At 40.6% G+C, this 26,858-nt stretch overlaps 3 protein-coding genes across 4 annotated transcripts in view; 2 read left to right on the top strand and 1 right to left on the bottom strand.

The window, feature by feature from the left end:
- Positions 1–11,018: 11,018 nt before the first annotated feature.
- Positions 11,019–12,331, bottom strand: Tceal7 (transcription elongation factor A like 7). Of its 2 annotated transcripts, none has more exons than XM_051141642.1 (2): positions 12,269–12,331; positions 11,019–11,938 (listed from the first exon to the last, which is right to left on the bottom strand). In XM_051141642.1, the coding sequence occupies exon 2, from the start codon at positions 11,922–11,924 to the stop codon at positions 11,628–11,630; it is 297 nt and encodes a 98-aa protein (XP_050997599.1). In that variant the 5' UTR covers positions 11,925–11,938; positions 12,269–12,331; the 3' UTR covers positions 11,019–11,627. The 2 variants fall into 2 exon arrangements, with proteins under 2 accessions (XP_050997599.1, XP_050997598.1); XM_051141641.1 differs by having other exon boundaries at positions 11,023–11,941.
- Positions 12,332–21,886: 9,555 nt separating this feature from the next.
- LOC127185086 (protein BEX2-like) lies at positions 21,887–23,256 on the top strand. Its single transcript, XM_051141632.1, has 3 exons — positions 21,887–21,958; positions 22,357–22,432; positions 22,734–23,256. The coding sequence occupies exon 3, from the start codon at positions 22,739–22,741 to the stop codon at positions 23,126–23,128; it is 390 nt and encodes a 129-aa protein (XP_050997589.1). The 5' UTR covers positions 21,887–21,958; positions 22,357–22,432; positions 22,734–22,738; the 3' UTR covers positions 23,129–23,256.
- The window catches only part of LOC127185087 (protein BEX2-like), a 144,828-nt gene continuing 140,320 nt past the window's right edge, over positions 22,351–26,858 (top strand). The window contains exon 1 of the mRNA XM_051141634.1: positions 22,351–22,432. The gene's annotated coding sequence lies outside the window, so the exon portion shown is untranslated. The remainder of the gene's footprint in view (positions 22,433–26,858) is intronic.

The following is a 26,858-nucleotide window of genomic DNA, read 5'->3' as shown; positions in this document are numbered from 1 at the left end:
CACTAAAGCAGGACTCAAACTAAATAGGATAAATACCAAGTCCAGTCCTGCAGCTCCTTTATGTCATTTGGGATTCTTTTTTTCTATAGAATTAAATTTGTTTTTCTTTGGGCAAAAATCATTTGCCTTACTCCCAACATTCAACTTAGAGAATTGCCAAATTGCTTGAGACAGGAAACGATGGAGATAACACAGAATGTGTTAGATAGGGCTTAATGGCACCATCTGGAATCCAAATGGCTTCAATAACCCTGCCCCCTTCTGCCCCCAGCTCTGTTGCCTTTAGAACACGTGACTCCTGCAACTTTCCTCACCAAGCAGCCCACATCTCTGGAATGAATATCCTGAGATCTCCACTTCAACTTAGCCTTTATTCGTACAGTTTCACACATAGAGCTCGCAGGAGCACCATTCAGGGAATCCAATCTTAATCCTAAAACCTTGATGCAAGCCTCCAGTGCCCTGTAAGTCTTTCGTCTTGTATACTCAAAGAACCAACAGTAAATGAATGATTCAAAGTTCTCTTGTCGGGGGCTGGAGAGATGGCTCAGCTGTTAAGAGCACTGACTGCTCTTCCAGAGGTCATGAGTTCAATTCCCAGCAACCACATGGTGGCCCGCAACCATCTCTAATGTGATCTGTGCCCTCCTCTGGCCTGCAGATGTACATATAGGCAGAGTACTGTATACATAATAATAAATAAATCTTTAAAAAAAAAACAAAGTTCTCTTGTCTGTTTGAGACACCAACTAGCTCCCTGTACCACAGCTACATCTTTGGATACCATTGAGACTGAATCTAGGAAAACACATACATAGGCAGCATTGTTCAAGCAGGATGACTTGGGGGTGGGGCGGGGGTCTCTTTGTTCAAGTCCTATTTTCAGCCTCTTCCCAACTTGGAGATCTAAATTAAGTGCGATTGTGGCTTCACATTCCTAAGGTCCTGGTGTAAAAGTTGAGGTTTCTCCTTACTGATGGTAATCTCTTTGATAGTCACCCAGACACTTTACCTGCACCTGCCCCGCCCTGTCTTCAACTTTAACTGGGTTCATTGTCCTTTCCCTACCATGCTCCCCACCAAACTGCCCAATTTTTGTGTCTCTCTACTCCACTTTCTATTTCTTCTCACTCCAAGTCTGACTAAATGCAGAGAGCAGCATCTGTACTGCCTTTTGAATGCTATACCGCCTTGAAATTCCCTCCACCAAACAAATCAGTGCATTATACTAAAATTCAGCCTCACTGAGATGCTTAGGAAGTTGGTAGGATGTAGTCAAGAGTCTTTGCCAAAAGAAAGCATAAATAACCTACAGTCCAGTTTCCAATAGTGTTTTTACACCTCTGTGAAAGCTCATGAGCGCTGGCCTGACTACTGACCTTCCTACTGGCATTCCCAGCCTCTAAACTTACAGAGGAGCCACGACCCATTAGGTTCTCGTTGTGCCGTGCTAGGGCCTCTCTAGCTCATGGCCCCAAACTTTTACACGTTCTTTCCAAAAACCCTACAAAATATGGCCAAGTAGTCATAGCAACAACCCTAACTTCTTGGTATCAATTTTCTGTATTAGTTACTTTTCTTGGTGCTGGGACCAACTATTTCACAATAACCAACTTAAGGGGGGAAGAGTTTGGGGAGTAGTCCATTCTGATGGAGTAGTTTGTATGGTTAGTCTCTAGCATCCAACAGGAAGCACAGAAAGGGGAATGCTGGCAGTCTGGTGACTTTCTCCTTTGTCTCTTTATTCTGTGTGAGATTCCAGCATAGGCAATGATTCTGCCTACACTCAGGGCAGGTCTTTCTCTCTGAAAACATTCTCCTAGACACATCCAAAGGTGAGCTTCACTGGCGATGACCCTAGTGTCTGTTAATCCAATCAAGTTCACAATCAACAGTCACGTAGGAAGTAGGTACTCAGAACTGGAAAACAAAAACAAAAGCAAAATTCCTGATATTGGGGACTGAAGGGTTCATCAAAGTAAATCCAGATTTTGAAAACGATGAATGTAAGAGAAAGCAGAAACTGAAAAGGCAGAAGTCAGAATACAGAACAAAAAACTACTCGATAAATAAGGATACCTTCTAGCAATGAAAACAGAAGATAGATATGGATTGCGCTGGTTAAAAATGAAAAAGAAAACGTCCAGGAAGAACCCTTTGGTGATATGATACATACCCATAGTCAAGAATTAATGTGCAATATTTAGTAAATAATATTCTCTAACTTGTAAAAATGGATTTCTTTGTTCCTGATCAAAATTTGATTGTCTAGTGTAAAAACCTAAAATAGAGAGTAAAGGGCCACCTTGTGACCAGATACGGTACTGCAATTTGAACATACCTTCCAGGACTGCTGCTTCAGAGAAACAGATGGCATACTCTTTTTTTTTTTTTTTTAAAGATTTATTTATTATTATGTATACAATGCTCTGTCTTCGTGTACACCTGCAGGTCAGTAGACAGCATCACTATGGATGGTTGTGAACTACCATGTGGTTGCTGGGAATTGAACTCAGGACCTCTGGAATAGCAGTCAGTATTCTTAACCTCTAAGCCATCTCTCCAGCCCCAGATAGCTTACTCTTGATCACTACTTCTCCACGTGTTAAAGCTGAGGTGCCTTTGAAACATCTTGGAAGACAGCTACACTAGACAACTATGTAGAAATTCATAGGGTTTTGAGTTCTAGGTTATAGATGTGTAATTGAGTAAAAAACTATTGTAACAACTGCATACATTAAGGAGATCAAGCAGGGACAATGTGGAGACTGAAAATAGGGTACTCACCATATTTATATAAATGATTCTGGACAGTGAAAAAAACAGCCATACTTTTTTTTCTGGCTCTGTGACAAATTTTCTTTAAAAAGAAAATATGAGTCCCTCATAGAAACTAAGACTTGGTGGTAGACTTTGTCCTCTGAGAATCCACACTCTTCAAGTGGATGTGCACACAGAAAAACTTTGGGCACACAAGTTTTGGAGATCCATAAATTCTCTCTTAAACACTTACAGTTTTATTTAATCAGTAGGAATAGAGAACACCGGGATCAATTGAGAGGCATAGCACAAATATTATCAACAAAGTGAATTTAAGTTGGCTGAATAATCTAAATAAGATTAGATAAAATAGTAAGTCACATGATACTTACAAGAGTAATACTTTAAAAATAAGGATTAAGAATGAGAGAAAGGCAGATGTTAGAAAAAGATACTTTCCTGTAGTATCCAAAGTAAAACTGCTGTGACTACAAATAAATGTAAAAAGTGAATGTTAAGACAAGAAACAAAATCTTAGAGTTTAAGATGAATGCTTTATAATGTTAACATGGCCATATATAACAGCAGAGGTTATATATAGCTCAGTGTGTAAGTCCCTGAAGTTCTGGATGTGACTCCTACCTAGTACTGGAAAAAAATCAATCTAAGAAGAAAATATTAAAGTATTACATTTCTTAGTAGCATTGTACAGTAGCCCAGTTTCCACTACTATAACAAAAATTTTTGATCCTGGGCACCTTATAATAAAAAGAGGCTTATTTAGTGTCATTTTGGAAAAGTCCAAGATTGTGTAGTCTCCCCAATTTTGCCTCTGTTAATGGACTCATGAGTCATAGCAGCACATGTACAAGACATGGATAGGTAAGAGAATAGCCATGTGTGCAGAGCAGGAAGCAAGGCAGTATGGGTGAGCTATTTTTCACTTTAGCAACAACTTACTCTTTAGTGAAGTAACTGGAGTCCCACAGGAATTATGAGAACTGCCAAGTGTGGTGGCATATGCCTTTCATCTCAGCACTTGGGAGCCAAAGGCAGGCACATTTCTGTGAATTCAAGGCCAGACTGGTTCACAAAGAGAGTTGCAGGCCAGCCAAGGCTGTATAGTGAGACTTTGTCTCCTAAATAAAACCAAAAGAAGTGTGAGAACCACATTAAACTCTTTAAGGGGCAGGGCACTTAGTGAGCTAGTAAATTTCCTTGAGGCTCTATCTATGAGAAGTTCCACACACACAGCCGTACAAGTCCATGTCATAGCATGTATGCAGAGGTCAGAAGATGCCATGCAGAACATAATTATTTTCCCCTAGTTCCACCATATGGATTCCTGAGATGGATCTCAGCTCCTTGGGTCATCAGATTATCAGGCTTGGCAGCCAGCACTTTTATTGGCTGAGCTATTTCACTGGCCCATAAAAGACTTGTTTACTAAGTTGGCTTACACAGGACAGTGGATGAGAGGTCGAGAACCATCTGGTGGTTCAGCCTGGAGGCTGTGCTATGGGTCTCAGCAGCCCTAATCTTCACCAAAGGCCTGGAGGGTGCCTGGGAGATACTGGTGTTCAGCTCCTGTTAGAAGCAGGAAGGTGCCTTGCCTTTGTTATCGGCAAAGGGATCGGCAGCTGCAGCGAGAGGGGAGATGAAATCACCATTGTGAGTAAAGGCCAAGCCAGCAAAGGAGGGAAACTTTTCTTCTTTCGCGTCTTTTTATCCGAGCCTCTGGTAGAAGGTGCGCCCACATTTAAAATGGCTCTTCTCACCCTCAACTAACTAACAATACAATGCCCCATAAGATGCCCACAGGCTGTTTGATCTAGAAAATTCTTCACTAAGACTCTCTTTGCAAGTGATTCTAGGTTGTGTGAAGTAAACGGTTAAAATTAACCACCAAGGCAGCAAGCAAATTCCAAAGTGTTTTCAAATTAAATGATAGACTTTTTTCTGGGTATGGGACACACACTCATAATCTCAGCACTTTAGATGCAGATTCAGGACTGCCATACATTTTTCATATGAAAAAATATTTTTATATGTTTTATTAATTTATTCATATTACATCTCAGTTGTTACTCCATCCCTTGTATCCTCCCATTCTTCCCTCCCATATTGCCCTTTCTGCCACAAATTTGAGGTCAGCCTGGTCTACATAGTGAGTTGCAGGCTAGCCAGACCACACCATCTCTCAAAAAGCCAAAAGCAACAATAAAAATATACACTTATCAATAAATTGTGGGATATTTAAATGTGCTGATATATTTAAAGGGATGATCATGAGAACAGAGCATACAATAACATGTGGGGTATAGCCATGTGTGTGCCTGCTGGGGAATTTCATATGCTTAAAAACCTAAAAAGAAATTCTGACAAATTCCATTATCTAAGTGTTTTTCAAATACTGAGAGAAGTGTTCTGCTTTTAGCTTCCTGTTTTAACTTTAATTTTTTCTAGCACTAGCATAAATATTATGTTAGAACACTAGTTGAAGTCACACAAAGAAAAAAAAAAGATACTTCACTGATATCAGCCAGTAAGAAATACAGAAATAGTTTGCACAAACAGTTTGTAAATTTCATTAAACACATAGACAATGGTATTAATCAGCAATCCCCTGTGCACACACATGTAGACTTCTATACATCTCAGCGGTGATGGAGAATCTGACTGCTAAAGTTGCCACACCATGTTCTTCAAATGTTCAGTTTTCACCAAAGTCATACAAGGAAACAGGAAACTGTGTCTTACTGAAAGGGAGAAAAATAAAACTAGAGCTCTGTGACAACACTTACCAGGCAATGCTTTTTATTTGTTTACATGTTTATCTATTCATGTGTGCACACACATGCATGTCACTGAGCAAGTGTAGAGATCAGAGAACAGCTTGTGGAAGTCAATTCTCACCTTCCACCATGTTTAGCCCAGAGCTTGAATGCAGGTTGGTCACGCTTGTCAGAAAACACATGCATCCACCAAGTGAGCTCTCTCTGGCCCAGTAAATGCTTTAAAAAGAAGTATTTTAAATGTCTTCAAAATGATAAATAGGGCCATTGAGCAACAGAAAAATGGAAAGAACATATGAACAGCACATTAAAAAGAAATTACAAAAAAGGAAACCAAACAAAAATTGTATAGCTGCAAAGTGCAATGAATAATTTACTGGAGTTGAAAACTGTTCAAGTATACGCCCAAGAGACTCTAAAACGCCAAGCAGTGTCAAATCGAAAGAGAGCTACACTAAGACGAATTATGCTCCCACTGCTTAGAGCTGAAGACAAAGACAGAATCTTGAAAGAAAACAAGAAAAGTATATTATTAAGTACAATGGAAGCATAATAAGATTGCCAGCCACGTCATTCTCCAAGCCATCCAGACTAGAAAGCGGCACGGCAGGGTGTTTAAAGTTCTGAAGGAAACAAACAATACCCTGTCTATCAACAGTTCAATACGTTATATGTATCCCTCAAAAATGAGGGATAAAGGAAGTCATTCCTAGACAAACAAAAGCTGAAGGAAATTTTCTTTCCTGAGAAACCTGCCCTACCAGAACTGCGAAAGGATATTCGATCACGTTGAAATGAAAGGACACCAGACCATAACTTAAAGTTACATGAGGAAATGAATATGTCAGATGAAATTAACTGGGTGGACATAAATGCCAATAATATATGCTTGGTTTCCAACTATGCTTTTTATTGCTTGCTTGATTTAGAACACAGATAGATGTCCACATTCATGCATTAGAAAAATGTGGCACATATGTAACATGGAATTTTATTCAGCCATAGACAAAAATTGAAATGATGAACTTGGCAGGAAAACAGATGTAAGTGCACCATGTTGCTTTAAGAAATGCTGCATAGTCAGTTTCTAATTTTCACACTTGTATTTATGTGGGAATGGGTGTGTCTAAACACATCCTCTAAAGGCCAGGAAACTAGAAAATGACCCTTGAGAGGGGAAAGGGATGTAAGTAATAATGGAAAATCCACCATCCTCCAGACTTCAAAATGAGTTTTTAAATCATACAGGAAACAAAGGAAGTCACTACACTTTGATAAAAATGCTTACGTTATCAGTAAGTTATAATAATATAACCCACCAACAGAGCAGAAATGCTGTAGTCTTTAAGAGAGAGTAATCGTGTAAATGTCAGCACTGCACTTTCAGACCAAAGGTGAATAAGAAGAAGTGACTTGGATAATACTGTCAACTGGATATAAAAGATACATACAGCAACTATCACAAAACAACAGTAGAATATGCATTATTATGAAGTGCTCATGGAAAGTGCCCTAAATTATAATTTGGTAATTATAATTGTCAATACATTTAAAAAAGATTAATGCTATACAAAGCATTTCCCCTAACCACAATCAAATGATTAATACCCACAATACATTAACAACTTCTGCAACTCAGAAGGGCAATAAGCTTTTCACAATTGAAATGGGAGGTAGGACTTGAGTCTGCAAAAAAGATATAACCTTAGGCAGTACTAAAGATCACAACTCAACCCCATGTCAACTTGACACCCAAGCCCATCACTTCTAAGCTCTAACCTTCCACCTCTTAGTCCCATAATCTTATCTTACAATGCAAAAGTATATCCCCACCCCGCCCCCACAATTCAAAATTCCCCACCATCTTTAACAATCCCAACACCAATTAAAAGTCTGAAGTCTCTTCTGAGACTCAAGGAACTCTCTTAATAGTGGATTCCTATAGCATACAAAGACAAATTGCACAATTCTAACACAGTGGCACCAAATGGAATTATTAATTCCAAGAAGGTGAGTGGAGTCACAACAAGGAATGATCAGAGTAAACCAAGACTAAAATATGCAGCAAGGCAAGCAAGCACCAAATCCTGCAACTCCATTGGCTAGCATTTAGAGCTCATAATGGATCTCTAGAGGGCTTTAGTAGCCCTACCCCTCTAGTTCTGCTGCTTGGAGCAATACATCCTCTCTTAGGCAAGCCCCACTCTATGTATGAAGCTTTCCTCAATGAAACTCTCAGTGTCCTAACATCTGGATCATCCTAGGGTCTCCATTGATTTGCTTTCCCATGGTGTCAGTGGCCATCTGAAACTCTGACACGCAGCCACCATGCATCTCCTCTGCCTGCAGAGTCAGTACCATATGGATGGCTAGATGGCTAGTAGATGGCTAGTAGCAGCAAATTAATTTTTCTGCTTTTGCTAATGTGTCTCTCACGATTGGTGTTACCACCTCTGGTTCTTTGTGTCGTGGGTACTAACCAAATCACGGTGGTATCTTGAGAATTTTTTCAAAAGTACTAAACTTTGTAGACACTGTAGAGAGATTTTTTTTTTAAATCTAAGAATGAAGATATTTCAAACAACAACAGGCCATTTGGGTCAGAAGTTCAAAGAGGTTTCTGTATGGCCATCCCTCTAGTGAGTCTCTCCTATTCCTTTGGTTGGAAGAAAATCAAATCCTCCTGAGGAAGTAGACTACTGTTTCCTAAGGTGTCGTTTGTCATTCCTGTACCCCAATCATTGTCTGAAGAAGGTGATTTGCTTTTTGGACCTGTGTGTTAAAAAAATTTTTCCATGAAAATGGCTCCTATTATCCATGCAGAGAGAAGTGTAAAACTATACATAAATGAGTCTTTACGCCCTTTGGAAATTCTTTTTGCAAAAGAACGTAATGCTCCATCAGCAGACCATGACATTAATTTTTTTTCTCTTAGGATAAGCTGAAACAACAGTTAATTCTGCAGCTGGGAGAAGACTGATATCTGTTTGCAGGGTCCCTTGCAGAGTGTAATTGTACCCTGGGGGAACTTCAAAGAGATTATTACCTCTTTGAATGTGGCTGCACTGACTCTTTCAGTGTACTTCAAAAGATAACAATGCACGGTGAGGTCTTGCTTTTCAGCATGAGGTCATAATGTATGTGGAGTGCAGGACCATGTGGCTAAGTATCAGGCCAAACTTTGAGTGTTTGTAAAACACCAGAGAAAATGAAAATGTTTTATCTAAAACACACATGACAACCCACTACAAGTTATGATATACATGGATGCCACAAACCATGATGGCTGCTATAGTTTTCAGATTTAGTGTAACTCAACTGTAGTAGCCTATAAAGATGGATGGATCCCTGTCTAACTACAATCCATGAACAGGTCTATTCCCAGTACTGGGCAAAATAACTTCTTTGACTAGAAAGATAAAACAGAAAAGAAACTAACCAGAGTATCAAGTTATAGGCCAAAATATCACTTGGGGTGCATTCAACACTTCTTTGCTGTTTGAGAAGAAATATTTCTGTTTACTGTGTCCTAAAAGTGAAAGTTACACCAAGTTTGAAAGGCACATTAACAAAATCAGAAGGATTAATTTGTACCTACTTAAAAAAAAAAAAAGGCCTAGATTTAAAGAGCTAGAAGTCAAGCAGGGCATGGTGGCACATACCTCTAATCTCAGCACTCCAGAGGCAGAAGCAGGTAGATCTCTGTGAGTTGAAGGCCAGCCTGGTCTACAAAGCAAGTCCAGGACAGCCAGGGCTATTACACAGAGAAACTCTGTCTCGGGGGGGGGGGGGGAGGGGGAGAGCTAGAAGTCAATTCATGAAATACTAGTCATGTTTTCTCTGCCTATTAATTATCTAAAAAGAGCAGAGAGGGTTGGTAGTCACGTGGATGACTCTTAGATTCTCTTACATACCTTTTTATGTCCCTGGCAGGATGCCCAGTCTTTGAATTATGATCCAAATGTAGTGAGGCATGGTTTGCCAAGTATTTCCCTAATGTTCAGAGAGGGAAGGAGCCACGTATCCCCAGGATGTGTGTGTAGAGGGAACACATGTCAGTCATCACTGTCAATACAGTTTCCTAAAATTCGATTTGTATGTGAGGTTTCTGTATTATTTCAGTTGGGGAGGGCCATACTTAGCAGTAAGTATATGTAATTATTTACCACAAAGTAAAAGTTGTTATCACATCATTATTAACAGTATCCCCTTGCATACCACATAACTCTCAAAATAGCCAGACTCCAGTGTGAAAGTCATCAGTGTAGTGGTGTTGGCAGCTGTTTCTCATGTCAGTCAACACATCATGTACACAGAACAAAATTAGTGTTGCTTGAATTCTCCAGCTATGAGAAACATTAATATCCATTTTTATAATTAATAGGCAATAAAACGTTCAACTCTTCTTGGATTTGGGAAAGTTAAATGTGTCCATCTTTGGCCTCAGAAAAGGTATTTTGTTGCTTTTAATTTTCAGATGGTAGCAAAATAATAGGCTGCTACAGTCACATATTTTCATTAATTATGAAAAATAATAAAAGATGGGTGTACTTTTAAAAAGAGAAGCCAGAAGAAAACCACACAGAGACAGACACGACTTCATTTCTACTAGAGGGACGACAATAAAAATATTTAGGCAATAAAGTATGTTGGTCTAGGGAGATGGCCCTGTGGATAAACATGCTTATGGTATAAGTGAGAGGAACATAGTTTGCATCCTCAGACCCCACATAGAAGTGTGGCAGGTGTAGCCGCTGCCTGTAATCCTAGCACTTGGGATTCAGACACAGGATCCTTAAGGAGGGCTGGCTGGTTATACTCCCTGAAACTGGTGGGTAAAGTTTACCAAGAGACCCCGCCTTGTTAAATAAAGTGGAGGGAGATCAAGGACGGCATCCATCAACTTCAGGCCTGCACAAGCACACACACATTCTCAATGATGTAGAAAAATTAGAAACCTTATGCATTGTTAATGGCTGTGTTTGAAAAGCAGATTAGAAATTCCTGTAATAATTAAACAGAATTAACCTATGACCAAACAATTCTACTTCTCAGTATGTATCTAGGAAAAAAATATGTCCCAGGACAGTGTGGAATTGGCAATGTCCTAGGAGTGCCACCTCCTGTAAATGTCACTAGAAAGCAGAGGTTTAAGAAGACAAGAGATCAATTGATTGGAAACTCAGTGAAAGTTTTGATACACAAGGCCCCCAGTGCATCAACAGCTGTGGGGCTATTGGAGAGAAAATGACTAAGGCAGGATGTGGTGGAAACAAAAGTGGGGTTCAAAAGCTAAGAGTTGACACGGAAGGCCCACCTTTGCCTTTTGGCATTGTTCTTGAGCAAAGATGGAAACATTCCATGTCCTCTCTCAAATGGAAGGCTCTATACAAGCTAGGTTTTGGCATCACATGTGCAAATAAGAGCTCACCAAACATAGCTCACAGCTACTGTTCTATGCAAAATCCCTGTGAAGCAAATATTTTCTCCATGAAATGATCACGTCTTAAACATATGTATTTTATAATGGTCTGTTTATTCCTCTGGCTAAGAAATCCAAAGGTACTTTGCAGTTGACATACCTTTCTGTTATTAAAAATTTACTGTTCCACTGCTTTCCAAAGGCAATTGATAAACTTCTTTCACTTGTGTCCAATTATTTTCCTTTTTGTGATACGAAATTAATAATACAGATGCATATATATTCATTTTGTGGAAAAGAAGAAAGAGAATGCAGAGCACATAGATTCACCTCGTTGGCATAGAATAAGACTTTGCATGGTATCATACATAAATGAACACATTAGGCACACATAGTAGCTTTATAGCTTGCAATTTTTTGGTTTACAATAAACTACCAGATGACTATCCTTTTGTGTAAATGAACAAAACGTCCTATTAAATCAGTGGGGTGAAATTGAAAGATGAGACATGGACAATGTTAGGTGTGTAGATGACGGTAACCAATACTGAAGTATTAAAGTGAAATAATAATAAGTGTTTATAAAGGAAAATGGAAACAGAAAACAGTGGAAATATTAATAACAGAAAATAATTTCTGAAGCTACTGCTTCAAAAGGGATGGTCCCGAGAATGGGTATGGTTAGCATGCAGAGCCCTGAATTTTTTCCTCAGACTTCTTATTTCTTCCAAGCACCTTTCCATCTCATCTTCCTCTCCTGTCATTTCTTCGCCTTTAAAATGCCTATAGTCTATGTCTTCTTTAAATTCTTCAAGAGACTGAAGCAGCCTCTGTCTGAAATTCCCTTCCATCCGCCGGGCTTCAAATGCTCCATGGGGATGTTCAGCTTCCATCTTTGGCTCACTGCTCTTGGGCTTTCCTTCTTTTTCGTCGCAGGGCTTCTGCATGATGTTGTCGTTCCCTGCTTAACTCCGGGGAGAAAATGCAGAGACAAATTGCTTTCTTACTTTGGAATCCGTTTCTTAGAATCAAGCCATTAGTCCGTTTTCCCCCACCTGACTGATCCACAGTTCCAGCCTTCAGAAACTGAAACGATCTCAGCTTCTCTTTCAACTTCCTGTCCAAACTCCTTTTTCTCTTCCCCACCCCTCAAGCCCAAACCCACTCTTTTGCCAACAGATAAATTGAATGCCTCCCCTAAAGAACATTCAAGGTGAAAATTTTACCCAGCATTGTTCCTTCACAACTCCCACCCTCGGAACCCCAGTCTAAGGGACTCCCACGCACTAACCTGTACAGATCCAAGGTAGTTTTTCCAGTCAGGTGGTATCTGTGAGCACAGATTTCTAGACCTACAAACAGAAACAAGGGATCAGGGACAAGAATATTGAGGCCAGACACATGCTATCCTTATCTGGAACCTGGGGTTCTCATCACTGCAGTGGTTTCAAGTATTCTACTGCCTCGTTCTTTTCCTATGCCTATCCATCCTTCTGGAATTCTGTGCCTGTTTGCCATTCCTCACTCTCTGGACTGGCCCTTGTAAGACTCAGCATCTCCCCCACCATTGCAGGTTATCATTGATTGAGGGCAACTATTTTTAAATTTATCTCAATTTTTCTTGTCTCCATCCCATGATTTCAGTCTCTCTCCATCCATGAAACTCACATTTCAGGGCTACCATGTTCTCTGATGAATTGGGGAAAGACAAAGAAGAGGGCAAAGTTTTCTAGGACAGGAGAGGCCCCATCACCAAATCTCTAGGTGTTTCTCAACCCTTCCTCACGGTTCCTGGTTCATTGCCCAATATACAGTTATTGGACCAGCAAGCTGGCTCAGTGGGTAAAGGCACTTGGTATGTAGCCTGAAAACCTTACTTTAACCTCCGGGATCTACATGGTAAAAGAAGAGAATTGACTCCTGCATATTGCCCTCTGACCTACACACATATTTAGTGGATCATGCACTTACAAACATGCATGCAAAGAGATAAATTAATAAAAAATGACCACATATGTAATTATCTATCTCTCAATTAGAGATATGAGGAAATAAATCTAGACGGACTCCCATCTTGTTCAGCCACTATCACTCCAAGGGGTCCTGGTGGTTTCTGCACACCAGTCTACTGGGGTTTAAGGAATTTACCTTCTCTTCTCCTTGGTCACAAGTCTTCAGGGCTGTAAAGAGCTCATACCCAGAGGAGAAAAAAAAAAACCTGGATATATAACGACTTGGGCTCACGTCAGCTTCTAATCACGTGAGGATTATGTCATCTTCCAACTCTGGTTCCTACTTTCCCCTCCCACCAGCAGTGCTGCAGAAGATCTGTCTATTAACCTCCCACCCCCACCGCATCAGGCCCTGTCACTCATTTTTGCCTTTGCTAATTTCAGAGGTCAAAAGTGGCCCCTTCTCCTTATGTTTGGAATGTGCCTTTCTCTGATTACCAGGGAGGGGCTGCATCTTCCCATGGCTATATTAACCATCATTCCCTTTTAGGGGTTGTGTTAAGAAAGAGGATTACTTGTCCTTGTCTTGATTGCAAGAACAGGTAAGTAGCAGTCTTGTCTTTCCTCACCCTTCCCTCAGAAATGAATAAGTATCAGTTTCCTTACAGGCTACTCTTTGAAAGCAAATTGGAGTATATGAGATAAATTAGGAAGTGAGGAAATAGTTGGGTGTATGACATTTTTACTTTTTTCCTGGATATCTTCCTCATTTTCAACTTTCTATAAACACAAGTCTCATAATTTGAAATATGGCGAAGATATGCATATTTGGAAAAAAAGATTAAAAATAGGAAGATAAAGAGACCCAAGCACCTGTTCCAGCTAATGAAGTCAGAATATAAATATAGACCTTTCAAGCAGACACATTTTTAGAAGTTCAAAATGTACAGAGCAGTTGAAGCATGCCCTTTCCAGGAGCAGATGAAGTCCTTCGGTCACATGGATAGCTAAGGCTATATAATCCTACCGCATTCTGTGCTTAGATATGCAGATCTCAAAAGTCAGTCACAAATGTCTACTAATTGGATTTCATGTTTTCACAGACCATGCCATGCTATCTTCTTTTACTTCCTTGAATGTTGTGCCCTGAATATCCCCACTTTAATTTTTTTTACCCTCCATCAGTACCTTTTTCATTTGTTGGTTTGCTTGTTTGTTTCTTTCTCTAAACCTTTCTGGCGTGCTTATGTTTTCTTAGACTTTATGCACCCATACTGAGGAAACAAGTCACAGAAACTACCACCCGCAATACAAAACATTTCTTCCTAAGGATTTTAGTAGGTATATAAATGGATTTATCTGAAAATTAACCTATGCTTTATAAAAAAAAAAAAACCCTATGCTAAGTTCTTCGGTTTTATTTATTAGGAAGTCTGTAGTTCATTGTGAATGTAAGCTTGATGTAAACAATTCCAGAGAAAAAGTTAAGTGAGCAGAAGAAGAGATCTTTTAAAAAGTAGAGCCTTGTTGCACCCATTTTTAAGGAATGACTAGCTTTAAAAGAGAAAAGAGCTACTGACCAGCCAGAGAAGAAATGAGGCGTACAGTCCAAAAGCTCACTAGAAACTAAATCCTACTAACGCGTGTGTACTAAAGTGAATCTCCTTGTAATTGAATGCTAATACGACACTGGCATTATCAACACATTCGCTTTAGTCTTGTAAGAGACCTTGAGGTAAAACTATCCAACCTAAACTGTCGCTGGCCCACAGAAATTAAGATGACAAAAGTATGTGTATGGATAGTTTGTAATTCAGAAATAGATGAAGTAATAATTACTCGTCTCATTACTGTGACAAACTATGGGACAAACGCAACTTAAAGAGAAGGATTTCTTTTTCTTTCTTTTTTGACAGGGTCATGGCTGCATTGCATTCATAATGAGGAGGAAGAGAGAGACAAATGCCTTCATCCAGTTAGTTTTCTCGGATACAGTGCAGGATCCAACCCCAGGGAATTGTACTATCCACCGGTAAGGTGGATCTTTCCACCTTAATTAACTTAATCTATGTATGCCCTCCCAGGCATGCCCAAAAGCTTGTCTCCTAGGTGATTCTAGATCATGTCAAACTGACAATATTAACTATTACAGGTAACTAAACATATATAGTGAGTCAATAAGCAAGTACAAACTGCTGATGAAGATGGTCATTACAGTGAAGCCAGACATGAAAGTGTACTTGCAATATAATTCTACTTACACAGCGTTCTTCATCTGAAAACTCTGCCTATAGTGACAGGAGTTGGAATACTAGCCTCCTGGAATAAAGGACACCTGGAGTACTGATTGCAAAGCAGTGTGGCATTCTGGGGTAATACTAACATATGCAAAAATTTGATTTCGTGAGGGTATGTTTGTTAACTGTTATTACTTATTTGCTTTTTGAACTGTTATTTACATACAAGAAATCATACACATATGGAAAAAGCATTTCAAGTGAGTAATGACAAACACATGCCCTCATGCAATCATGCTTCTTATATGAAAAATTACCTTGCCCAAGAAAGTCACGCTCCTTTGCAGGCAGTCCCTGAGCGGTGACTACACATGAGGAGCTTCATGCCTGTGAAAAGCCAGGGAACTACTTTAGACAATTAAAGGCTAGATAGAATATTCTTGGTCGTCTTAGCTCTCCTGCACTTTTATCTTAGATGGGTTTTATCTGTGGACTGAGGGGAAATCGGAATGAAATATTGAATAAGTGTATGCATACTTGTGTGCCTACTTATATTTATATACATATAAAACTTTAATATATGTCAACAAATGTATGCATATATGCACACACATATTTTATATATGCACTTTTGAAATCAAGACACACATAGACATTAAGCTACAGGGCTTTAAATAGTGACTATTAGAAAGATTTTGTCCTTGTCAAGACGATGCTATTCAGTGTTTATAGGTCTCCAGGGACCACATTTAACTTTGAATTCTCTGCTAATACTGACAGTCATCTTTCAGTGAGATCTTGTGCTGTTGACATCAATTAACACAGTCTGCCTGGTTAATTTTTGTTGTCACCCTGCTTCTGTGCCTTGTCTGATTCTCATACCTTCCATAATCAGTATGCCTTGTGTTCACTCTGACAGCTGTATCTGGCACTTTCCCAGTTTGTGTCCTTATCTTTCCATGTGAACTGTTAGGGCAGATGATTCTCTAGTGTTCTTTCTTCTCTTTTCTCTCTTTCACCTCCACAGTTATCTGTGTAAGAAGTGCAAGGTCATTTATCTGGGTTGTCCTGTGCATAAGAGTCAGCTCAGGATTTAAAATGCATCCATCCTGCTCTGCCATTTACATTCTTTCCCAACTTCTCCATCCAACTGCCATCCTTTTATACATGACAAGTTAGCAGTTATTCTTTGACTTCTCCTGATAGCCAGTACTAACTTCTGGGAGGCAAGTTCTACACTGCTGGAAATTTGCTCTCCTGGATGGTGGTTTAGAGAAAGTTGAAAGGACGAGCTGGCTGTTTGGATCAGTAGGTTACAGAAGAAGGCAATGGCTAGATTGGCCCCAAATAGAAAATGCTTTAAGAAATGTGTGGACCGACATCACAAAGGGTAGGCAGGACTTAAAATTAGGATGAGATGTATGAAAGAGACCTGTCAAAGAAACCTGACACCGAGAACCTTACAATTAGTTACTTTGTAGGTAGATGTCCTCTTACTCCATCTTTACGGGTGTTTATTGGGATGTTTGAAAGCGCTTGTGTGCAAACATTTTGTGACACAAACCTGGGCAAATCACTTCTGCAGTCCCCTATTGGAGTTTTGATTTGTTGGAGACAGGATCATATGTAGCCAAGGCTGACCTCACACTTCCTTTGTAGCAAAGACTAGCCTTAAAATCCTGATTCTTCTGCCTCTATCATCCACGTATTGAGATTACAGGCAAACGCCACCAAGCTGAGCAGTCATTTTAAGAATTTTCCCCATTTATTTCCAAGTTACTCTGTCAAAGTTCATCAACATTTCTGTAAAATTGTATGTTTAAATGTTCATCTACCTTTGAGCAATACATATATCACTAGATAGTCGTCCTAAAGAAAAAATTAAAAATTATGCTGTGGAAGTAGTCCAATAAATAAAATGATTACCTAGCATGTGCAATGGCCTGAGTTTCTTCCTTAGCATTACATAAAGCCTGACATGGTGGAACATGCCTGTAATCTTGGAGCATGCTCAGGAGTTAGAGGAAGGAAGACCAGAAGATAGGAAATTCATGATCTTTCTCAGCTACATAGAGAGATGAAGACCAACCTGGTATACTTAATACTTGGTCTCAAAAAAATCAAAATTACATAAGTTAAACTATAACAAACTTGTTCGTTAAATATTGGGTGATCAGATTTACTGATACTCACCTGGTCAATATTAAGCACAAATGGAGATGACTTTGTGTTTTGTATTATATTTATTTGTGCATGGATGTATTGTAGATTATTAACCTTGCCAGAGTTCAGGAATTGCTCAATTTAGCAAGACTGCTAATTGTTCCCAGTGATAATTTCCCCTGTATTTCTTTTTTTTAAATTTATTATAATTTATTCATTTTTTATCCTGATTGTTATCCCCTCTCTGGGATCTTCTCAATCCCACTCTCCCTTCCTCTTCTGCCCTATTCCCCTCCCCTAGACCTCTGACAGAAGTGCCCTCCTCCTCCACTGTCTGTCCCCTGTATTTTTTTAACCTAATAGGACTTCACTAAATTCTCCTCTCCAGAATACTTTCTATTGCTTTGTAGAAAAATTATAATAAAGGTAATAATTTATATGAGCCAATTAATCTGTACTTGGGTATATTACATTATGTTTTTCTTAAACTTGTATTACTAAAATGTGTGTGTGTGTGTGTGTGTGTGTGTGTGTATGTGTGTGTGTGTGTGTGTAAGAAAGGGTCACATGTAATCCATGATGGTCTTAAACTCACTATGTAGCCAAAAACATGGATGAACACTTGATACTCCTGCTTCTGTTTCCTGAGTGTTGGGGTTCTAAGTGTGTGCAACTAGTCAGTTTTATATGGTGTTGGAGATTGAACCCACAGCTTTGTGCACACAAGGCAAGCACCTTACCAACTGAGCTGGATTCCCAGACCCTGAAATGTATATTTGCATCCACAAATCTTTCCAGATATTTACATAGTTTCTGTATAATATGAAAAAAATGAAGTAACTATATCAAATAACTTGAACATTTGTAAGAATTTAGAAATTTGCCATTAAATTGCCCTGAAAAAAAAAGGTACAAGATTATATCTTTTTTACAGCTTGATATAATTTTTAAAGAAATCAGCCTGGAGTTAAGTAAGATGGCGCTATGGGTAAAAAGAAATTTGCTGCTAAGTTTGATAACCTGAGGTTGATATCCTGGACCTACCCGTGTGGTAGGATGAGAGAACTGGCTCCCAAAGCTGTTCTCTGACTCTGTCTGTCTGTCTGTCTGTCTGTCTGTCTGTCTGTCTCTCTCTCTCTCTCTCTCTCTCTCTCTCTCTCTCTCTCTCTCTCTCTCTGCATGTATGAGTGTAAATCCTACCAGACTTCAGAAAATGGTATCAGATCCCCTGAAGCTGGAGTTACAAGTGGCTGTAAGTTACCTAATTTGAGAGAGACAGAGAGAGAGAGAGAGAGAGAGAGAGAGAGAGAGAGAGAAAGGGAGAGGGAGGGAGGGAGACTGACTCACTTATACACTCATCCATACAAATAAATAAAGCAAAACAACCAGAATGAGTACACTACAACAGGGTAGGCAGTAACAAGAGTTTTCACTATACGTCTTCATTTGAGTCTCGGGAGTTCTTTATACATCTTCTGGCTACAGATACGTGCGTTTGTACTATGAATATCTTCTACTTGCTTCAAACTTGGCTGTTTCTCTTTGTTTCTTTGACTATTTGCTGAGTCAGGATTTTACTATATTTTCCAGGTTGTTCTCAAACTTAAGGACTCAAGAGATCAATTCCTCAAGTAGCAAACACTGCATGTGCTAACCACTATACTACCATATTTTCGTTTTCCAATGTTCTTTTTAATATTTTGAATTTGTGTGTGTGTGTTATGTAAGTATATTCATAGGTGTGCACATGTGTGTGTGTGTGTCACATGCTCAAGTGTATATGTGGAGACCTGAAGTGGCTGTGAAGGGTCTTCATCAATATGTCTCTCCACCTTCATTTTCAAGATAAAATTTATTTAATGAACCTGGAACATGTTGGTTTGGCCATCAAGTCCAAGAGCTCATACTGTCTCCATCTCCCTCCAATGCTTGGATTACAAGGCCATATTACCCAGCTGACTTTTTCCATGACTGATAAGGATTCAAACTCAGATTTCGAAGCTTTCCCAACTGAGTGATCCCTTTAATTCTTCTACTTCAGTTTATAAACTATGTCTTTTAAAAGGAAATGTTTTAAATTTGATAACTCCAATTACTTGCTGGTTTTGTTTTGTTTTGTTTTTTTCTTCATGATTTGTTGTGTTCCACCTAAGAATGTTTGTTTCCTAAGATTGTAGTGTTTTTATGTTTTATTTCAAAAGTTTTATCATTTGAGTTTTTACCTGAGGCCTATGGTCTGCTTTGAACTAATTTGTGTAAAGTAGAAGTAAGAGGAAAGTTTCCTTTGACTCCAGGACACATTTCCATTCTTTTCAGAACCATTTGTTGAAGAGTATACTTGGCCTGATGGATTATCTTGATACCTTTGTAAAGAATTGCAATGGCAGGATGTGCATAGGTCTATTGCTGGCCTCAGTTCTGTTCCAGTTGTAACTGGAACAATGCTTTATTAATACCCCAATACTACCATACTCCTTCACTAAGACAACTTAAACCTTGAAATCATGGTATCAACCATCCAGATGTTTCCCCTCAAAATCCTTTTATTATTTTCTAAGTCATTGGTTTTCCTACATGTATTTTAGATGCAAGTTTGTCAATTTATAATAGAATGTGCGCTGGCTTTGGGGTTTGACTAAACTAAATGTGTATATTAATTTGGACTCTTGAATTTCAGGAAAAAATATTACCATTAGACATGTTTACATATTTTGGTCTTTAGCTGCTTTCATCATTGTTTTAGTTTTAGTATACAGCTTATGTCTAAATATTTCACATTTATTCAGGAGGTGGTGGTACAAGTCGTTAGTCCCAGCATCCAGGAAGCAGAGGAATGTGGATCTCTGAGTTCGAGGGCAGCCTGGTCTACAGAACGAGTTTCAGGATGGCCAGAGCTGCACAGAGTAACTCTTGTCTTGAAAACCATACACACACACACACACACACACACACACACACACACACACACACACACACACACCACGCACATTAAAAGCTCATAAAGTATATAAGTGATATTTCTGTGTTTCACTTTTCAATTGTTCATCACTAACATATGAAATAAAAGTGTAGTTTGTATCTTAACCATGTAATTGAAACCCTACTACATTGAATCCCTAGTCCTCTGGAAGATTGATTTTTCCTGTCCTCCACTCCCAGGATGCCCCTCCTTCCCCCTGCTGTCCTCTCAGCTACCAAAACTTGTCCTGAAATAGATTTACTGTATGTAACCTAAGATTATTTAAGACATGCTCATTGACTTGCAAATACATATGAACCATTTGAAGCAGAAATTTCTGAAAGAGAGACGTTCATTTCTTTTCATTTTGAAAATCTGACAAGGTTTTGTAGCACAGCATATTCCGGTTCACCTCATGAAGATGCCTTGCATGTCTAGGGGCCCCTCACAAGGGGAGCCATCAGCTGCCCTGTCTGTTTCCAAGGTCCAAAAACAGCAGCTGCTGCCTAGCCAGTCTATATTTATATAATGCCTTAGCAGAAGAGACAGATGGTTGGGTTTTTTTCTTTTCCAAATTTAATCCTGCTTTTCAAATCAGACTATGATATTTTTTAAATGAGACAGGATCTCCCCAGCATAGGCCAGTGTTAAACTAGAGATCCTCCTGCCTCAGTTATCCAAGTGCTGGATTTTTACAATCAAGAGATACCATTGCTCCCGCCATTTTGTTTGTTTAAAATGTTGATACAAATGTAGTTACACCACTGTTCCCTTCCCAAGTCCCTTCTCTCTAAAGTATCCCATGCTCCATCCACTCTCCTCTTCCCTACTACTATCATTGCATATAAAAGATGTATGCTTTTCCTTTATCACCAAAAGACAAGACAGAAATACATTAAAGATTTTTAAAAATCAGACAGGCTTCGGTGGCACACCCCTTTAATCTTAGCACTCTGGAGACAGAGGCAGACAAATCACCGGGTTCAAGGCCAGCCTGGTCTACAGAGAGAATTCAACGATACCCAGGGCTGGCTACACACAGAGAAACCCTGCCTCGAAAACAAAACGGGGCTGGGAGGGGGGGGAGAGATGGAGGGAGAGTGGAAGAGACAGAGACAGAAACAGAAGAAGGAAAATTTTAAATCTGCACAAGCCCCTTTCTTGACTAACTTCTTTCACTAATCTAGTGAAGGAAAAATGAAGAGCTTTGATAGGTGAGGGGACAACTGAAGGAAAGAGGGGCATCCTAAAAACAGAGAGGAAAAAAATCAATCCCCCCCAGAGAACTGGGAATGGCGAGCAGCCCAAAGAGAATAGCCCTTCTCTGTCAGGCCATGAAATGCCCTGGGGCTCAGAGTGACAGGGTCCAGGCTGGGGATGGTGAGGGGACCTGGAGGTGAGGAGAGGGCCTGGACTTTGCACAGCAAGAAGACACCCAGGGCAGGAGGAGGGGCTGGGGCCGGGCCGGGGGCGGAGCTTTGGCTGGTGACGTGTCCACGTGACTAGCCCACGCAGGCTCACGCCCCTCTCTGGGTCCCTGGACCTGCCCTCGCTTGCTCACTCCCTCCAGCCCGCGGTAGGTGGCAGAAGCACCTGTTCCTGGCGGCGCAGCTCCTGGGCGGTGCACAGCGCGAACAGCGAGGAAAGCAGGAGCAGAAGGAGCGCTGCAGGTGAGGGTGGCCGCGGCCCGCACCTGAGGAGCCCGCCGTCGTCGTCGTCGTCGGGGTCCGGGGGTCCGGGGGTCCCGGGGTCCCCGAAGCCGCAGGTGGTCGTCCCTGTGTGCGCTGCAGCGCCACTGGACAGGGGGCCAGGCCCAGGCGGAGACCCTCAGAGAGTAGGAGCATGCGCCCCGCGACAGCTTCCCACAGACCCTGGAGCCCCTGCTTCTCGGGTGCCCAGGGGTGGTCAGTCGGTGGGGCGGGACGGAGGCGGCTGAGGCGGCGAGAAGAGCCTGCGCGGGGTGGGGAGGGGGGCGGGTGTTGGAGTGGGGGGGGGGTGCCGGAGGGGGCCCGCCCAGGGCAGCGGCACGGGGTCCTCCCTTCCACCCACACTTCTGGCTTGTTCACAGGTCTGAGGAGCCCAGCTTCGCGGAGCGCCTGGTGGTGAGCATCGCTTGGAGGAGAAGGCGGCAAAGATAGGCCCAGGTGGGTGCCGGGGCAGGGCTGGGAAAGGGGATGTGTGAGAAGCCAGGTCTGCTGTCCCAGAGCCCAACTTGCTTCCCTCCACCCCATCCTTCTTTCCTCTCTTATTCTTCCATTTTGGTGACGCAGATGCCTTGGAGATGGATCTGCAGGTAAAATGATGGGATTGGGGGAGAGTTGGGCTGAACCTCTAGAGTGCCTTTCGGCCTCTCAGGTGGGCAAATGAATTTTGAAAGGTGCGAAGTACAGACTCTGTCCTTGTTGACCAGTCCACCAAGAAATCTTTCCTTTTCTTATCGTCCAGGAGAAATGGAGTCCAAAGATCAAGGAGTCAAAAACCTCAACATGGAAAATGACCACCAGGAAAAGAAGGAGAAAGAAGAAAAGCCGCAAGACGCTAACAAAAGGGAGGCACCTGTGGCCCGGCCTTCCGAAGCTGTGGAAAGCAGTGTGCCTAGAGGGAGTCGCAGGCGGTTCCGGGTTAGGCAGCCCATCTCGCACTATAGATGGGACCTGGTGCATAGGGCTGGAGAGCCCCAGGCAAGGATGAGAGATGAGAATGCGGAAAGGCTTGGGGAGGATGTGAGAAGGCAGCTCATGGAGAAGTTAAGGGGAAGGCAGCTGAGCCATAGTATGCGGGCGGTTAGCACTGACCCGCCTCACCATGACCATCACGATGAGTTTTGCCTTATGCCCTAGAGTCCTGAGGTTTTCTCTGAAGATATGGGGACCCCTGACTCTAAAACGTAAATTTTGTCATGTACTACTGTAAAAAATTTGAGATTACTTCTTTTATGTGGATCTCTTCCTGCTCTAATTGAAACGTGTGTTTTTCACTCCGCCTGTACTTCTTTTGTTAGCAGAATTTATCAATTGCATGGAAAGATGCACATTACATATTGTGAAACTAATAAAGCAGATTAAAAAGGCAATCTCTGAACTTTTACTTAATCATTTGTTGTTGTTGGTGGTGGTGGTTTGTTTTTGTCTGGTTTTGGTTTTCAAGACAGGGTTTCTCTGTATATCCCTGGTTGTTCTGGACTTGCCCTGTAGACCAGACTGGCCTTGAACTCACAGAGATCTGCCTGCCTCTGCCTCCTGAGGGCTGGGATTACAGGTGTGCGCCATCACACCTGGCTAATCTTTTCTTTATATAAGGATACAGTTTTAGTTGGATGTAGTGGCTCACTCCTGTAATCCCAGCACTCTAGAAGCCTCTGTGAGTTTGAGGCCAGCCTGTTCCACAAGGTGAGTCCAGGACAACCAAGGGTATTACACAGAGAAACCCTGTCTTGGGGAAACAAAAGCAAATACAAAACAAAACCAAAAATGAAAAGTCTTTTATGTACATTGGTGTTTTGCCTTCATGTATGTCTATATGAGGGTGTGGGATCTCCTAGAACAGGAGTTACAGACAGTTAGGAGCTTCCGGGTCCTCCTGAAGAGCAGCCAATGCTCCTAACTGCTGACCCATCTTTCCAGCCCTTCCCTGGCTGGCTGCCCAGGGCCGGTGGGCCATAGCGAAAAAGGATGTTCTCAGTCCTGATGAGACTTGATGTGCTGGGGTAAAGGGTGAGGTGGGGCTCCCCTTCTTTTAGTAGTAGGGGAGGGGGTATAGGGGAAACAGGGAGGGAGGGGGCTATGACCGGGATGCAAAGTGAATAATTAATATAAAAAGAAGAACACAGTCACAGAAGTGGAGTAAGTAGTGTTGATCCCTGGAAGAACTGAGACCAATTTTCTTTATATTTCTTAATTTTTCAAAATTGGACACATAATACTTAGAATTTGGTGCCTTAGCTCTTAAGAGCACTGGCTGTTCTGGAGGATCCAGCTCTAATTCCCAGCATGCAACGGGTGGCTCCCAACCATCTGCAACTCCAGTGCCAAGCAATCTGATGACTTCTGGGCACCAAGCATATGTGTCACAGGTACACAGACATACATGCAGCCAAATAAGTAAAATAAGCCTTAAAGAATTACAATAAAAATATTTGTAGCTGTGTGGTGGTGGTGCACATGCCTTTAATCCCAGCACTCTGGGAGGCAGAGACAGGCAGATCACTGTGAGTTCGAGGCCAGCCTGGTGTACAGAGTGTGTTCCAGGACAGCCAGGGCTACACAGAGAAACCCTGTCTTGAAAACCCAATACATATACTTAAATAACTTTATACAAACAATGTGAGAACTTTCCATGCTAGTGACAGTCTCAGATCTAGTTTATTCTCTGGCATCTGTTACTGAGACATAAAATCAGATAAGTATTTAATAACTATCCTTACGCTTATAGGTAAGGTAAAAATAAGTCGCTTCAGGGCTGCTGTAGGATGTAAATGAGGTAATTTGTAAGCTTTTCCTGAGTTTTCATTCTCTTGGCATCTGGGTAACCTAAAACCCTGAAATGTTTTCAGTTATCAGGGGGTGTTTGTACAGATAAGGTCTCTACTGATAGGTCTCATGGGACAAAGAATAGGTGCTTTACTGGGCCCTATTCTCATCCTTCCCTCTAGAAAGTTCTATGTACTAGACTACAGTTCCTACACCAGACCCATACAGATAGCATACATTCACAAACTAAGAGATTCTTAACTGATTTCTCTGGAGCACCCATGGTATTGAATCCTGTGCTACGTGTATAGCTAGATTCCTTTCTGATTATCTTTTTGGTAGAAAAAAAACCCCACATTTATCTGGGGCAATTATCTCTCAGGCTGACCAGACTGCAGAAGACGTATGAGGCAACAGCTTACTGAATCTGAAGCAACAGTTTGCATTAACCTGAAACCAAGGAATGTACAGAATTTTGTTTTTCTATACTATACTGAGTTGAGCATCAGAAAATCATGTCAGTGTCTCAGGGTTTTGGTTACATAAAAAAGTACATTTTCTTTATGAGGATTGACTTTATTTTGTGGTACTAGGTGGTGAACCCACTGCCTTGTGCAGACGGGCACACCAATGTTTTGCAAAAATAAACGTAACATTTAAGATTCTGGAACAGGTTAGTACATAACTCATGGAGATACCTGTCTGGCACACTGTTCATTTGGGAGGCTGTAAGAATGGTTGAAAAAATATTTTGAAACACCAAATGCTAATTCACTTACACATTGTTTGCGGCTGCTTTTATATTACAGTAGCAATATTGAATAGCTGTAAAATAGAATGATTGTCACCTTCTGCCTTAGACTGTAACATGAGAGGAAGTTAACAGGTAAAAACACCCATCATGAAAGGGAACAAACTGCAGTATGAATGGTATGCTTAATTCCAAAGTACCCTGGCCTCTCACAGGCACTTGAAATATAAGACTAATTCATGAAGACAACAGTTAATATAAAGAAAATGTCTAAGGGTTTGGATGCATTTTCCTAAGTATCACTTCTGTACCTAATGTGCTGAGCTTCTTTTTCTCCATTCTTTAAAAAGAAAATAATAGGCAATAAAATTCCGGCAAAGTACATATAGTAAGATTATGGATGTTCACAAAGAAAAAAAAAATGTTCAAAAAGAGGCTTGACTCCGCTCCAGTAACATATAGATCACTATTATTGTGATTTTTGTCATATAACATTTTAACTGGATCACTTCTTTATTTCTAATTTCTATTTCTATAATGCAGCTGAAAGAATTATTTAATTATAAGGACATCCATATTTGAAGTTTTTAGTCTGATATGGTTTGAAAGAATATCGTGGATATTTTGGGTTTTAAGACAGGGTCTCTTTCTGCATGCCAGCCTATAGAAATCATTGTGTAGCCCAGATAGGAACTCACAATGATCCTTCTATCTCAGTCTCCCAAGGTCTACAATTGCAGGTATGAGCAACCATATTTGGCTGAAAGCATCATCTAATGGCAAAAAAAGAGGCTTTATATATTGTATGAGTGAATTGTGCCATTGAAGCTTAGCCTATCATAGGCATCTAGTAAATACTTATGAAATATATGAAAAATGATAAAAATATAAATTTAGTGGTACTCAGCAAACAATCAATATACATTATAGATGCTTGTATATTTCTAACAAATTAACAGAACCAAAGTAATGCCGAAAATCACTAATTTTTAATAAAATTATTTTCTTAATATTTGCAGATCACTGAGGAAAATTAAAAAATGAATACAAGGTGAGTGTGTAACCACAGAAAGTGTTGTAAAAATGAACTTCCTAGTTTACAGCCAAGAATGGACATAGACAATCTAAAAATACACTCTGGATACAAGTGAAATAAAGCTTTCATCATTAACTATCATTTAAACACCAATGAAAATGGAGTAACAGAGGCTGGAGAGATGGCTCAAAGAGAGGTTAAGAGCATTGTCTGCTCTTCCAGAGGTCCTGAGTTCAATTCCCAGCAACCACATGGTGGCTCACAACCATCTGTAATAGGATCTGGTGCCCTCTTCTGGGGGGCAGGCACACATG

Source organism: Acomys russatus, chromosome X (assembly GCF_903995435.1).
Source record: "Acomys russatus chromosome X, mAcoRus1.1, whole genome shotgun sequence".
Taxonomy (NCBI): Eukaryota; Metazoa; Chordata; class Mammalia; order Rodentia; family Muridae; genus Acomys; species Acomys russatus.
This window is presented reverse-complemented; position numbering and strand designations above follow the sequence as displayed.